General features: G+C 43.0%; 1 protein-coding gene across 1 annotated transcript; it reads right to left on the bottom strand.

Annotated features, from left to right (window-relative positions):
• Nucleotides 1-299: 299 nt before the first annotated feature.
• On the bottom strand, nucleotides 300-14,676 carry eIF1 (eukaryotic translation initiation factor eIF1). Its single transcript, XM_065234699.1, has 3 exons — nucleotides 14,497-14,676; nucleotides 12,983-13,140; nucleotides 300-898 (listed from the first exon to the last, which is right to left on the bottom strand). The coding sequence occupies exons 1-3, from the start codon at nucleotides 14,522-14,524 to the stop codon at nucleotides 752-754; spliced, it is 333 nt and encodes a 110-aa protein (XP_065090771.1). The 5' UTR covers nucleotides 14,525-14,676; the 3' UTR covers nucleotides 300-751.
• Nucleotides 14,677-14,901: the final 225 nt, after the last annotated feature.

Here is a 14,901-nt window from a genome sequence, read left to right as displayed (position 1 = left end):
CAATCAACTGACAAAACGTGCGAGTGATCTAACACTACACAACGCATCAAATGACCGATGAATGCTCTTGAGTGCTGTGATTACGCTTGCTTCTTGTGGTTGATTTGCTTATTGCATGGAATTGAGTTAAATTTCTTTACTATATGCAATGTAATACAACTATTGTTTATTATAAACTTCCTTTGCTACCGTCATCATCGTTCCGGATATCCTCGTGCCGTCAATCCTCTTCCTGCTGTCAGTTTGCAATTAGAATTTCATCCACCATCAATTTCTCAGCAGTAAAGTTTAAACGCGAGTTTCATTTTACCAACATATCCAATCCACACACCGTAACTGCTTTATTCGCGTCCTTTTGCACATGTATTGTTGGGCAGGCAAAATAAAGAGCTGGGCGTGGGGGATTACATTTATTACACTCAGATTTTCGACTTTGTATACGCTGATGCAAAAAAGGGGATTTTGATGTTGTTCTTGCTGTTGTGTTTGTTATTACTGTTGTGGTTTGTTCATTTGAATACCTCCAAAATTGTCCTACGAATCGTGGTTAAATTTTTTGTTTTCTCTATTTAATCGACGATGACGTACACAACGCACCCACCACCACACGTTCTGTATGAATACGTATTCTGCACACAATTTCCGTTCGCCTTGCTCGCTTGATTTGCTGTTGCTGTTATTGTTGTTGTTGAAGTTGTTGTAGTTGATGGGTTTCGTTCGCTATTTGGATCTGGGTCTGTTTTCCAGCAGCTTAGAAACCGTGCACCTTCAACTGGTCAGGTTTCGCTAGGCCCGACTTGGTTAACCACTGGCAAATGTTTTCGCGCTGATCGCCCTGTAGTTGGAGGACCTCGCCGTACTCGGGATGCTCAATCACAGTGCCATTGCACGCAAATTCCTGTGGAAAGAAGGAGAAAGGTGGAAGAATGTATTAATGGTTGATGATCGGGGTTGGTTGTTGTTAAATTTTCTAGTGACTCTATGCCGGACGGATGAATCTTGTGGTGACCAAATAAACACCAAATACTGAATAAGCAGCTATTTCACGCACAACAAAATCGTTTGCAACGGAGTCTAAAATCTATGTTAGTGATCAACGAAAAGCGACCAAACTTCCTTCAATCATGTCCAACGGTGGTTTAGGAGTTTCAACTACTCATGATCATTGCTCTTTCTGCTCTGCTTAACTTGGTGAAATATTGTAGCGAAAATGAGTGTAGTTCGTCCCAATGCGGGAAAAGTGCAAAAATTCTTCGAGAACAATATTATAATATATCATAACGTCCGAAATTGTGTTTTTATTGAGATAATAGACAATGAAGTTGCCTTGCGCTTTGAAAAGGCGCACAACTATAAACACGCGATTCTCTGTGCGAAGAGTGAGTTCAAAATCCCGGTATATGTGGATTGTGAAGCAGTAACCGTTCGAGTGCATGACCTTCCGCTGGCATGGCCACAAGCCACTGTTATGAACCACATGGCAAAGTACGGCACAGTGATTTCCAGTCGACATGGAGAAATGGAAGCAGTACTTCCCAGGAGTCCTGAGCGGTGTTCGAGTTTTGCGAATGCGACTCGAAAGCGCCATTCCATCGTACATCACGGTCGACAACGAAACAACGTTGGTAACGTACGACAAGCAACCAAAAACTAAAGAGCCTGAATTTATAAAGAGACGATATGTCAAAATTGGAACAATCGATTGTCTGTCAAAGTCATAGGAAAAGTCATTCCAATCGAGCAGAAGACCTGTCAAATGGATAATATGTCGCCTCTTTATAAATTCAGACTCTTTACCAAAAACGTGCCGCCATTGTGGCCGACCAGCACATCCCAAACAGAAATGTTTGGATGTAGCCACATCGAACAATAGCACCGCTCCAGCAGCTCCACCAACCGAGGGGATAGGGAATAATACGTTTTATTTGAAAAATAAGAGCGGGTAGGGATCTAATTGTTAATAATGGTCATCGGCCCAAGCAATGCCTAATAGGCGAGGAGGCCTTATAAATAAACGCAATAAAAAAAAGCTACTCATGAAATTGCATCCCTTTTTCGTGAACAATTTACCGGCGTTTTCCTAATTGAACCAGCTAACCTATAAGATATTGTCGATGCCACTGTCGTTGTACCTCTTTTACCTGCCATTGGTCCTCACCATTCGATAACAACCGATATTGTCCTAGCAGCAGCAACACGATTGAAAACACCAGTTTTGACCCCGATGGCATTCCAGCCATTATCATTAAAAATTGCATCTCCGTTGATATATTAATGCTTATTTGATTCTTCATTGGGATCTGATGTTTTTTTTCCTAGCTGCAGGAAAAACTCATTCAGTTTCTCGGTTCATAAAAGAGGATGCAAGCGTACTGTTTCCAACTATCGAGGTATTGCCATAGAGAGGTAACTCTAAGACCAGAAGGTCCCGAAGAAATGTGCTCAACTTTTTGGCAAAGCTCTGGTACTCTCTTCGGTCCCAAGCTAATCGATTCACCCCTCGAAACATAGGAAAATCCACTAACCCCTCATTTTATCTGTCAAACTTTCATAGCGAATCAAAACAAACATTGTGTAGTACTAGAATTTTGACTAGAATGGGGTACGTTAATCGTTTGCTTGGGACCAATATGCTAGTCAAGTAGTGAGCCAATTTAAAATCGTTAGTTTCCACCGGTTGGTATTGCCGCCTTGTGTGCGTCGTCAAAACTTTTTGAACTGATTGTTCTGGATTTCTTACCACAGAAATGCTCGCAATATAGGGGAATTTACGTATTCTCGGCAACTTAAGCAGCGACCTTCTTTCTATAGCCTTTTTCTCTATGGAACGCTCACATATGCAGTATTGGTTTGTTTACAATCTTTTGCTGCCAGCTGCTCTAACAATTTCAGTCGAAAGAATTGTCAAAAACTGTTTTGAAACGCTTTTACAAAGCTCCAATTTTCTCTAGTGAGAGCGAGTATTGTCGGCAACCAGTTTTTCTTCGGCAACCGTTCCATTTGAAGTGCATGTAAATCTGCTGTTCTATTATCGGCAACTCGAAATCAGCTACAATTTGTAGTGCGTGTGTTTCATTTCAAGAAAACCCTGCTAGATTGCTTTTTCTCAGTCGTAAAAATATAGTCAAATTGAAGCTGAAAGCATAAAGAATCGTTTGCATGCATTCAGCGAAGTGTTTTCGTAAAAAATCCAGTGAAAATAGTGTTTCAATTTGGGTTGCAGAAAATAGTCTGTCATGCCGAAGCCGTCATTTCCCCTATCTCATAAAATCAACATGAATTTGTTCCAAAACGGTCGACTGCCACCAACCTTGTGACATTTACTTCTTTCGCCGTTCGCCGAATGGAGAAAAGCTCACAAGTAGATGCGATTTATACGGATTCACTGTTAGCTGCGCTTGTACCTGACTGGACGGAAAATGTCTCACAACACTCGACGAAGAGTGTGTGGTTCTCCCATTTACTTCGCACACTCTTTTCCAACTAAACTGTGTGAAAGCGATCCACACAATGAGCGGTGCACTACGTGCGGCGCAGGGAGCGAACATAATACAACAAGCGCTAATGTCTTCTTTGAATTCTTTGCAGGCTTTGCTTACCACGAATGCATGCATAAGAGATGAACAAGGGCATAACGAATAAGAATTTTGTCTTTTTGCTGTGTTTCCAATGTGCAACCCTACACTGAGTGGCGCTCTTTGCGTCGGAGCGATGGCTACACATTGAGCTTTCGTTATTTCTGTGAGTGTGTGTCTGTGTTCTTTTCTCCGCTGTTTTACACTTGCACAGGGTGAAAGACTTTTTTTAATTTCAGAAAATCAGTACATTGCGCGCACTGAGTGATAAGATGACAGACCTGCTCGTAAAGTAAAAACAGGTATAAGGATAACGTTTTGCAAAGAAAGTGGAACGAAATATTACAAGACTAGTTGTTTATTTAGGTCTATGTCTGCCGCGCTCAGGTATAGCTTAGAGTAGAGTTTTAGGATATGCACTGCACGATAGATAACCGCATGCCAGAAGGGCGTACGTCCGCATTTATATTTTTTAACCTGAATTTGAAAGCGTTGCGAGGTGGAAGTTTGTTACGTAAATTAGGAGAGAATGAAGGTGATAAATGCAGGAAGGAATCTAGTTTTTTTTAATGTTGTCCCATTTTCACCTTCATATTAGATTAGGGAATTTTTCTACTCGAGGATCATTTTTTAGGATAGAATTTCGCTATATAAGGGACAGTGTTCGAAAAAACTCAAAAACTCAAATCTCATGCATGAGTTTATGCGCCTATGAGTTTTGCATGCATGATGATGATGATGCATGATAGTGATTTACCACCCATTGTAGCACGTAAACTAAGTCCGACAGCAGTGGGCTCGCTGTATGAAGAGCCAAAAACGGATTTGGTAGATCGATAGGCAAAGTCGCCAATACGCACCTACGGAACAATAAAGAATCTCCTTCCAGCAACTTGATCAGCCAATTGGTCAAAAAGACAAGCCCCCAAACAGGAAGATGCCCCAATGAGTGGGGAGAAGAGCCCATCCTTTATTCTCGAAATGTTATCGCGCCTGTTAATGCGCCTAAAGGGTGTCCACGATGAAATTGCCACAATATGAAATTGCTCTAACTTTTTAACCGTTGGGTAGAATTTAATGAAAATTTGGGTGGATTTAGTTCATAGTGCATTATTTACATCCTGCAAGTTTTAAAGTCCTGTGATCAAAACTCGCGGAAATGGAGTCGAAAGAACAGCTCGTGCGTGATAAAATCTTGCGTATTCATCACGAGAACAAGGATCTCTCGCATCGTTCCATCGCTAAAACGTTGGGAATCGCGAATTCCACGGTGTCGCGAGTGATTAAGCGGTTCGAGGAACGGTTGACCACCGATCGGAAGCCCAGAAGTGAAGGAAAAAGTATTCCGTACAACACCAAAAATCACAACCGCGTAGTTGGGGCCTTCAACCGAAATCCGAACGCCTCCGTTAGGGATGTAGGGTAAATGTCGGCTTCGGCACCCATTGACTGTTTTCGGCAATCAAAATTTAAACGTTAATTTCACTATGTTTTACCATCAACACACTTCCCTGAATGTATCCAAATGATTCTTTAGTCTTTCAGCTTCAATCTGATTATATTTGTAGGACCGAGCAATCCTGTTATGCCAGATTTTTCTTCAAATGAAGCATACGTAATACAAAATGGGGCTGATTTCGAGTTGCCGATAATAGAAGTACTGGGCGATTATGAAGCAGCACCTTCTTAAACGACCTAAGGTAGTGAAGACAGTCGAGGAACTGAAGAAAGTATGGGTTTACATGCAAAAAACGGTTGATTCACAGGTTGTGCAGAATCTTATGGCCGGGGTTAAGGCCAAGGTGCGGGCATTTGCGTATGGACTGTAAATAAAATACGAGTAAAATGGTAAAATGAAGTTTAATAGTTATTTCTCAATCCCTGAAAATTTGATGGCAATCGGATGAAAACTCGAATTTTGCGAATCAATTTCATCGTGGACACCCTTTATGAATGTTACGAAATATTAATGTGCCTATGAGTTTTGCCTGGCAAAATTCAACGTCGCAAAATTCATTTCAGGTTCGAGAATTCATTTCTTTATATGTCGGCTCTATTAATTGTTATTGCTCTTATTTGTACAGCAGGGGTTGGAAAACTAATAGAACATGCATAAGCATGCTATCAATTGACGTTTGAGTGGTTTTTATGAGTTTAAAGCTGGAATGCTTTTTTGGCGTTGTGAGTGTGAGTGCGTGAATATGCATGAGAATCTCAAGTATGAATTTTGCTTGCCACATTCGCATGCGAGTTTATTCTCGCAGGGAGACTCAATGAATGAGATTTGAGAGTGATTTTCCGAACACTGATAAGGGAAAACAATTATAGAATAAAGTTAGTTCATAAGTGATACTCAATGCGGCTGTATCGTTGTTTACAACTCGGGAGTCCCGCAAGGCAGTAACCTAGGACCGCTACTATTTTCGATCTTTTTAAACGATGACGCCTTGCTGATACCATTTGGATGCCGCGTTTTCTATGCAGACGATACGAAAATCTACAAAATTATTAAAAGCCTCTCGGACTGCTGGGATCTCCAGAATATGTTAGGTATTTTTGCTGACTGGTGCTCAAGAAATTTGATGAGTCTAAGCATAGAAAAATGTAACATTATTTCATATCACCGAAAAATTGAACCAATCATGTTTGACTATGTTCTCTACGGACGCTGTCTTGCTCGTGTAGAGCACATAAAGGATCTCGGCGTTACCTTGGACTGCAGACTCACTTTCAGAATCCACTACAATGACATCATCTCCAGAGCTAATCGACAATTGGGCTTTATTTTCAAAATTGCCGACGAGTTTCGTGACCCGCTATGTCTCAGGCAGTGCTGTAAATTTTCATATCATTCGATTGAAGATGAACCAATACAACCATTCAATCAATTCTGTGTAAACGAATTCTCACATGACCATAATTTGAAGAGCCCCTTTTTCATTCGAAGCTCATTGTCACTGTCAATTGAGTCACTCAGTATCATTTGATATACGACAGTGGAGTATGGAAGAAATCCAGCAAAATGGTCCCGAACAGGCAAGTCGACCCGATGTCGGATCAATGTAAGGTTATTTTAAGGTCGATGTCGACTCAATGTCGTGTTGTTGTCGGGTCAATTTTAAGTTTATGTCGGGTCAATGTCGGGTCAACATCGGGTTGGGGTTTTATAGAAGTCAGGTTGGTGTCGGGTTGGCTTGGCTTTTTTGCCGGAATGTAGACCAGAGCTCCGTTTGTGTGTAGGTTACACTCAATTGAATGATATATAGCGTTTCTCAAATGAGAATGATCCATGCCTTCGTCAAATGACTAAGCAACTGATATCACCCATTCGGAGGAGGTCCCCTTTGATAGCGAAAAGCTACTTTTCTCATTTTCATCAAAAATGCTCAAATGATTTTGAGAATTTACAGCACTGGTCTCAGGTCACTTTACTGCTCGCTTGTGCGGATCTTATTGGAGTCAAGTTCAGTTGTTTGGTGCCCTTTCCATGCTAGCTGGATCACTAGAATTGAATCCGTTCAACGCAAGTTTGTGAGATATGCTCTTCGTTTCCTCAACTGGCGTGACCCAACGAACTTGCCACCGTACGAGGAGCGTTGTCGTCTCCTGGGAATCGAGCCATTAGAGGTGAGACGGACGGTCGCTCAAGCTATGTTCGCCGGAAAGCTGCTTACAGGTGACATTGACTGCCCAACACTGCTGTCACAACTAAATATGTATGCCCCTGAGAGGTCTCTTCGTCAACGCGACTTTCTGTTTTTGGAACCACGGAGCCGGAATTATACACAACACGAGCCAATTCGAGCAATCAGCCGGCAATTCAACAACTTTTTTTATATGTTCGACTTCAATGTATCAGCTGACGTGTTTCGTCATCGGCTACTTGGCCTTTTCCGTACCGTTGACCGTAACTATTTAGTTTAAGTTTTATTCATTTAGACAGTATTTGTCAGTTGAATTTTTCAATAAACAATAAAACTCCTTGGTAAGTTTCTAGTTCAAGAAAAACTGTAGATTCCCAAAGTAGAATAGGCTCTCACAATAGTTAGAGTACTGGCTCTTGGGCATAAAATCTGAAAGGTATTTTCAATTGATTGAGGCTCTCTCCACTCAATAAGCATTGGCTCTCACCCTGGTTAGAGTAACTAGCTTTGAGCCCTGTGGGAATTTCAATAAAATTGAAAATAGCAAGGTTTCCAACTTGCTGTTGGTCGAGTACTTCTTCACCCGACAAATAAAATAAATTGTTAGCAGCGATAGCGTTCCTTCGCACGTGTAAATCGATCGCGTCGCTAACAACCCGAGTGTATTGTATGAAATGTACATGTGTACAAAATTACGCAAGTCCATAAAAAATACAATACAATTTAATCTACTCAAAAAAAAGTCAAGATTGTGTGACATCAATTTTTTCTCGATGTGTGGACTTGTACTAAAGCTACCGGGTTTCAAAGATTCTTCAAAGTTCTGACCAATGAACAAATTTCGAGAGCTTGAAAAATTTTCTAGGTATTTGTAACATCTGTGGTGCTTGGTATTGCTTTCAATCAGCGCACCCCTCGTGGGCGAACAGAGAAAAAGAGGAAGTGTCAGAGTTGTAAAACACGTGAGACAATAAAGAGCTCCTTGAGATTGTCGATTAAAAACAACAAGTTTTATTCGTTTTATTTATTCGTGGTCCGCGTTCGCGCCCCACATTGGTGACCCCGACGGAGAAGAACCGACTGGATAACGTTTCCATACATTTCTTCAACGAAAATGGCAAACTCGAACGAAAACGCTGCCGTCGCCGTAAAACTTCCGGACTTTTGGAAGAACGATCCTGTCATGTGGTTTGCACAGGCAGAGGCTCAGTTTGCCCTCGCGAATGTTCTTAGAGACGATACGAAATTTTATCACATTGTGGTCAAAATCGACCAATCGGTCATTTGCCACGTAACGGACTTAGTGTCGAATCCGCCGGCGGAAAATAAGTACAGTGCGGTGAAGAATCGTTTGATCTCGCGTTTTCAAGTGTCTGCAGAAGGAAGGTTGGAACGTTTGCTGAGTTCCTGCGATTTGGGTGATATGCGGCCAACACATATGCTCGCAAAAATGCAAGAGCTGGCAGCAGGATTAAACGTAACCGATGAGCTCTTGAAAATGTTGTTTCTTCAGAGAATGCCCCCAAACGTTAAAGCCATTCTCACCATCAGTGACGGAACTATCGGTAAATTGGCGGAAATGGCCGACAAAATGTTGGAATTTTCGTTGTCCCACGTCGCAGCTGCGTCGATGCCCACTTGAAACAACGATATGGAAGAATTGCGAGGCCGAATCGCGGCTCTCACTACCGAAATTAGGCACATCAAGGCAAACCGCTCATCCCGTAGCCGTTCGACATCACGTTCGAGTCGAAATGCAAGCGATTTCGAAATATGCTGGTTTCATCGCAAATTCGGTGGTCGCGCTCTCAAGTGTCGAGACCCGTGCCAGTTTAGTAACCAAAAAAACTAAACTCCCGTTCACCCGAATCGGCGGGGGTGGACGGAGCTCCGGAAAGTCGCCGTATTTTGATATTCGATCGTACCACAAAGTTTCTTATCGACACCGGTTCGGATGTTTCGATTCTCCCAGCTTCAATTCGTGAGCGTTCGAATGGAACAGCACCTTTCGACCTCCATGCTGCAAACGGTTCCAGAATTAAAGTTTACGACAAACGATTTCTCACGGTCGATCTTGGTCTACGTCGGAGATTCAATTGGCGCTTCTTGATTGGTGATGTAGGTGTTGCGATTATTGGAGCAGATTTTCTGGCGTCCTACGGAATCCTCTGGATCTTAAACACCGACGGTTGATTGACGGACTTACTAAATTATCCTCTATTGGGGGTATAATAGACACAACTGTTCACACCATAACCGTGGTCGCCCTAGATCACCCTTTCCGAGAATTATTGACTGAATTTCGAGAAGTGACGTTGCCAACTACAATTAAAACAACGATCCAGCACGATGTCACCCACTACATTCAAACGAAAGGGCCTCCCATAGCAAGCAAGTGTCGTCGCCTCGCCCCAGACAAACTAGACGCTGCTAAGAAGGAGTTCCAGGTGATGAGTGAGCTGGATATATGCCGTCCGTCTAGCAGCAGTTGGGCTAGTCCTCTCCATTGCGTCCCGAAAAAGAACGGTCAGTGGAGATTCGTCGGTGATTACCGTGCTTTAAACCAGGTAACTGTTCCAGATCGCTATCCCGTACCACATATCCACGACCTGTTGAATACGTTTCAGGGCAAAAGTATTTTCACCACACTGGATCTCGAAAGGGCGTACCATCAAATTCCCGTGGAAGAATCAGATATTCCGAAGACGGCCGTCATAACCCCGTTCGGGCTTTTCGAATTTACGAGGATGCAGTTCGGATTGTGCAACGCCAGCCAAACCTTCCAAAGATTTATGCATCAGGTGTTTGCCGATATGGATTTTGTTGTGGTGTTTGTAGACGACATCTGCATAGCTTCGTCGACGGAGGAGGAACATTATCAGCACGTACGAGCAGTGTTCGAACGACTCCGATCTTACGGACTTGTGATAAATGTTGCCAAGAGCTATTTTGCGGAACGAAGTGTGGAATTTCTTGGTTACCTGGTTAGCAAGGATGGAGTATGTCCACTTCCAAATCGCGTCGATGCCGTCGTCAAATTTCCACTTCCGACGACTGTCAAAGAGCTTTGAAGGTTTCTCGAACTGGTTAGGGGCTGTCCATAAACTACGTAGACAGTTTAGGGGGGGGGGGGGATTGACAATTATCCACGGCCCATACAAATTTTAAAATTTTTGTATGGATAATTGTCTACGCAGGGGGAGGGGGGGGGGTCAAGAATCCCAAAAAAACTGTCTACGTAGTTTATGAACAGGCCCTTAACAGTTATAAACGGTTTATTCCTCATGCCACTGACACCCAGATCGAATTACGGAGACTTATCCCAGACAACAGAAAAAACGATTCCAGGAAGCTATCATGGACAGAAACCGCTGAAAAAGCGTTCCAGGAATGTAAAACTTCGTTAGCGGACGCCACATTGCTGCATTTTCCCGATGCTACAAAACCGCTAAGTTTGCTCATCGACGCGTCGAACACAGCAGCAGGTGCGGTTCTCCAGCAGTTAGACGAAGGACGGTGGAAGCCATTGGGCTTTTACTCCGAAAAATTTTCGCCAGCGCAGCTCAAGTACTCAACGTTTGGTAGGGAGCTTACTGCGATGAAAATGTCCGTACAGTACTTTCGTCACCTACTTGAAGGAAGGAAATTCATTATATTCACCGACCACAAGCCACACACAACAGCGTTAACTTCAAGTCCAAATTCCAGATTGCCGCACGAAGAACGATATCTACAATATATATCCCAATTCACCAGCGATATCCGGCATATCAGCGGGGAATTGAATGTTGTTGCGGATGCACTGTCAAGAATCGAAGCAATCAACGTTCCTATGGCAATTGATTACGAAACGGTTGCCAAAGACCAACAGGCGGACGTCGAATTGAAGCATCTTCTATTAACATCAAGTTCACTGAAACTGGAACCTCGGAAGACCCCCCTGGCATCTGTACCCTTGTATTGCGACGTTTCACAAAATAAGGTAAGGCCGTACACCCCCTTGCAACATTGCCAGGCAGTGCTGAAACACATCCATGGATTAGCACATCCGGGAATTCGCTCTACTCGTCGATTGGTTGCCGATCGATTTGTTTGGAAAAACATGAATAAGGACATCAAGCAATTTGTTCAGAACTGTTTATCCTGCCAACGTTCTAAGGTTCATCGACATACGAAAGCACCAATCGAAAAGATTCCCCTACCGGATAGCCGATTTCGTCATGTGCACATGGACCTAGTGGGTCCGCTGCCCCCTTCGAATGGATATCGTTATCTGTTAACAATCATAGACCGTTATTCTCGGTGGCCGGAGGCGATTCCATTACACGATATGACCACCGAAACAGTGGCTTGCGCATTTGTCGATACGTGGATTGCACGCTTCGGAATACCTGAGACTGTAACGACTGTAAGAATTTGCAAAACAACTGAAATCCACTATGCGCAAATGGAAGCCTGCTGACCCAAACCATCATGTCAAACCGGCTGATTTTGTAAATCACGAACTCCAAAAGTGCAGTCACGTGTTCGTGCGAATAGATGCTGTGAAGAAACCACTTGTGCAACCGTATGAAGGGCCGTACGAAGTAGCTGATCGTCACGAAAAGTTCATGGATCTTCGAATAAATGGGAAAGTTCAACGAGTCTCAATCGACCGCATCAAACCGGCATTCATCTGCGATCAAGGAGTGGATGGTCATCCACAGGACGATAAAAATACGAAAATCACACAATCAGGACACAAAGTTAGATTCCTGGTGTGACTGGGGGGGACTCTGTGGTGCTTGGTATTGCTTTCAATCAGCGCACCCCTCGTGAGCGAACAGAGAAAAAGAGGAAGTGTCAGAGTTGTAAAACACGTGAGACAATCCCCCCTATTCTGCGAGTCACGTGACTCTCTCTCTCACCGGTGAGGTGACAATAGTCACCTCGTGTGAGGTGACTCTCCATTTGATTTGCATGGAGAGTCACCTCACACGAGGTGACATTGTCACCTCACCGGTGAGAGAGAGTCACGTGACTCGCAGAATAAGGGGGAATAAAGAGCTCCTTGAGATTGTCGATTAAAAACAACAAGTTTTATTCGTTTTATTTATTCGCGGTCCGCGTTCGCGCCCCACACATCTAACCAAGGTAAAAACAAAATATTAGGTCTAGATTTTTTTTTTGAAACCTCAGAAAATTTGTAACAATTTCGAGATCACAGGAAAGGAAAATAAAATGAAATTTAAAAAAAAAAAAAACTAGTGATTCCGTCAACATCGATTCGACAGTCTGTTCGCAACTCTTCTTGTCAGAAGCCAATCACACCGATTTTTAATGAATCATTCAAACACACATTTGTTACTCACTGAAGCTGTGATTTGACGAGAGTTTTTAAAGTAACATTCTTTCCTCTCAACATTGGTCGTAAAAAAGTGACTTTAGTGACTAAATTTTAAGAAATAGTGACTGACTTGAAAATAGTGACCTGCTACCAGACCTGTAACTTCATACACATTGACATTTGTCGACAAAGTATTGGTAATACAAGTTAAGTACATGAATGATAGCTTTTAAACTATACAATATTCCGATTTAAAAACAATCTGATACTTCTTTGTTTGAACAGAACCAGTTTACGTGATTTTACAAACATCGATCCTCTCCATAGTTCTTAGGCGCCAATCAACCTATTTCCATTGTCGCCACTTAAGCTGATGGAGCAAATTTCGAATTATCATCTACGATTCGGACTAAGTATATAATATTGTATGTACTCACCTTCTTACATGCTCGCACGATCTTCTTCAGGTCGTACTCCGCTGACAGACCCTGGACAGTGGTTAGTGTTTTGCGACCATTTCTCTGCTGGATTCTTATGTGCACGAGTCCGTCTTGTACATCATCATCAGCACCCTTTATTGCATCCGCAAATGGGTCTGTGGAAACATATGGAAGCAAACAAAGAAACGGTTGGTAAATGATTCTCATGTGTGCGAAAACGGCGCACAAAGACGGTAGGGTAGATGTAGTGGGTGGGTGTAGCTATTAATCAATCGAAATCAAAGTCCCTTTACTTGCTCGAAGAAGAATCGCGTGATGACTTCGCAGTAGTTCATACATTCAAAAACGTTGCTGTTGCCATTCAGTCGCGTCGAAAGTAGCGGTAGCGGCTCTGACAAAGATTGTTTACTACGAGCGTGTGAAGCTGCTTTTGCGTCTCAACAAGCAAGATCGCAAAAATAAAACCGCCTGTGTACATGTATTGCGACTGGAGTGGGAAACTCAAAATTGCGTTACGCATGTTGGCAAATATGACACCGAATGCACTCTACTGATGGCGACAGAAGGTAGGTACCTACTGCTTGTCTACAACGATCATGTGGACAGGTCATTTTTGGTATGTATTTGTGTTCAATGAAGAATGGAAAAAACCTCAACCCCCAAGAAGTAGTTTGGAACATGTTTCTCTATCTGATTGAATTTCATATGATCAGCACCAGGAAGTTAAGGCGGTACCGGTAGTGAAACTGCGTAATAGCACCGTTAGGAGAGTATTGGTGATTGAAGTCGATAGTAGGTGATACGCGTAGGACGGAAAGGGCAAGGTCAGTTTCACTACTGGTTTAAGTCAAGGGGCAATTAAATTTCGCAATGAAAATGGCGTTACTGAAGACTGTAACTTCCATAAACACATCTTAAATTTTACGTTAGTTTTAAATTTCGCCTGACAACATAAAATTGGTATCCCGTTATCCTTGCCACCTCACAAATGCAATCGGACAACCCCTCGACATGCATCCGATTCCGACCCGGACGTGTATTTTTGAGAATGGAGAAAATCGGCGGCGACGGCGGATCGAAACAGGAAACGGAATGCGTCATCGGGTTTTTTTCCACACACCATTATTTCATCATTCTGCTGCTGACCCAAATGCATGATATCGAGTCGCCGTGCATCGTGGCCAAAATCAATCAATATCGCTGCGCGACCCTCACCCTCAAGGTGCACTTTCATCAAGTTGGACCTCTCTGGAAGTCACTTTCAATTGCACTGCTCTGTTGGTCCTTATTTTAAACAGTCAAACTGATGACTCATCACGCCAATCGCTGCCGGATTCCAGTTTCAAAACTGGCCACTGCTGATGACTTTCTGCTCGCCACCGCGAGTATGGCATTTAATTACACGACAGCGCGCGGCCATCTTGGAATTTTGAGATATTGCGAATCTAGGCAGCAGCCGTAGCAATTTGAAGTCTTACCCCACTAAAACCGCTTTACCGGAAGGTACTTACCGAATGTATTTAGATTCTGGATGGACATACGATAAACAAAATTGACACGGAGAAGAAAACTAAGCTCTGCCTTCGGCGCTGCTGGTGAAAACTTTCGAGGGATTCCGCTCTTGTCACTCACTAGCGTGGATTGAAAAATGAGGGCTGCGCTTTTTTTTCTTCCTGGTGTAGTTTTTCCTTTCTTTTATTCTCTTTATTTGGCTTGAATCACACACACTACACGGGGCTTCCTGCTGGCTTGCCTGACTAACGTCGAATGAATCTCACTTCGTGTCGGCTTGCACTTGCGACTCGGGCTGGGTGGGTTGCTTGCGGTGTTGGTGTTTGTGTGCGGAGGTAGATAAAAATGACGTCGTTCTAGTACTGCAGGTCTGTCAAAATCAGCGAAAGTCGCGACGTTTAATT

The sequence above is a fragment of the Ochlerotatus camptorhynchus genome, unplaced genomic scaffold (genome assembly GCF_037179485.1).
Source record: "Ochlerotatus camptorhynchus isolate MF236.1 unplaced genomic scaffold, CSIRO-AGI_Acam_v1.1 ptg000434l, whole genome shotgun sequence".
Lineage (NCBI taxonomy): Eukaryota > Metazoa > Arthropoda > Insecta > Diptera > Culicidae > Ochlerotatus > Ochlerotatus camptorhynchus.
This window is presented reverse-complemented; position numbering and strand designations above follow the sequence as displayed.

Coding starts and splice junctions, on each gene's coding strand:
- eIF1 (XM_065234699.1), bottom strand. CDS start 14,524: ATGTCCATCCAGAATCTAAATACATTCG. Junction 13,141..14,496: donor CCAGAATCTAAATACATTCG/GTAAGTACCTTC, acceptor ATGTTTCCACAG/ACCCATTTGCGGATGCAATA. Junction 899..12,982: donor TCGTGCGAGCATGTAAGAAG/GTGAGTACATAC, acceptor TTCTTTCCACAG/GAATTTGCGTGCAATGGCAC.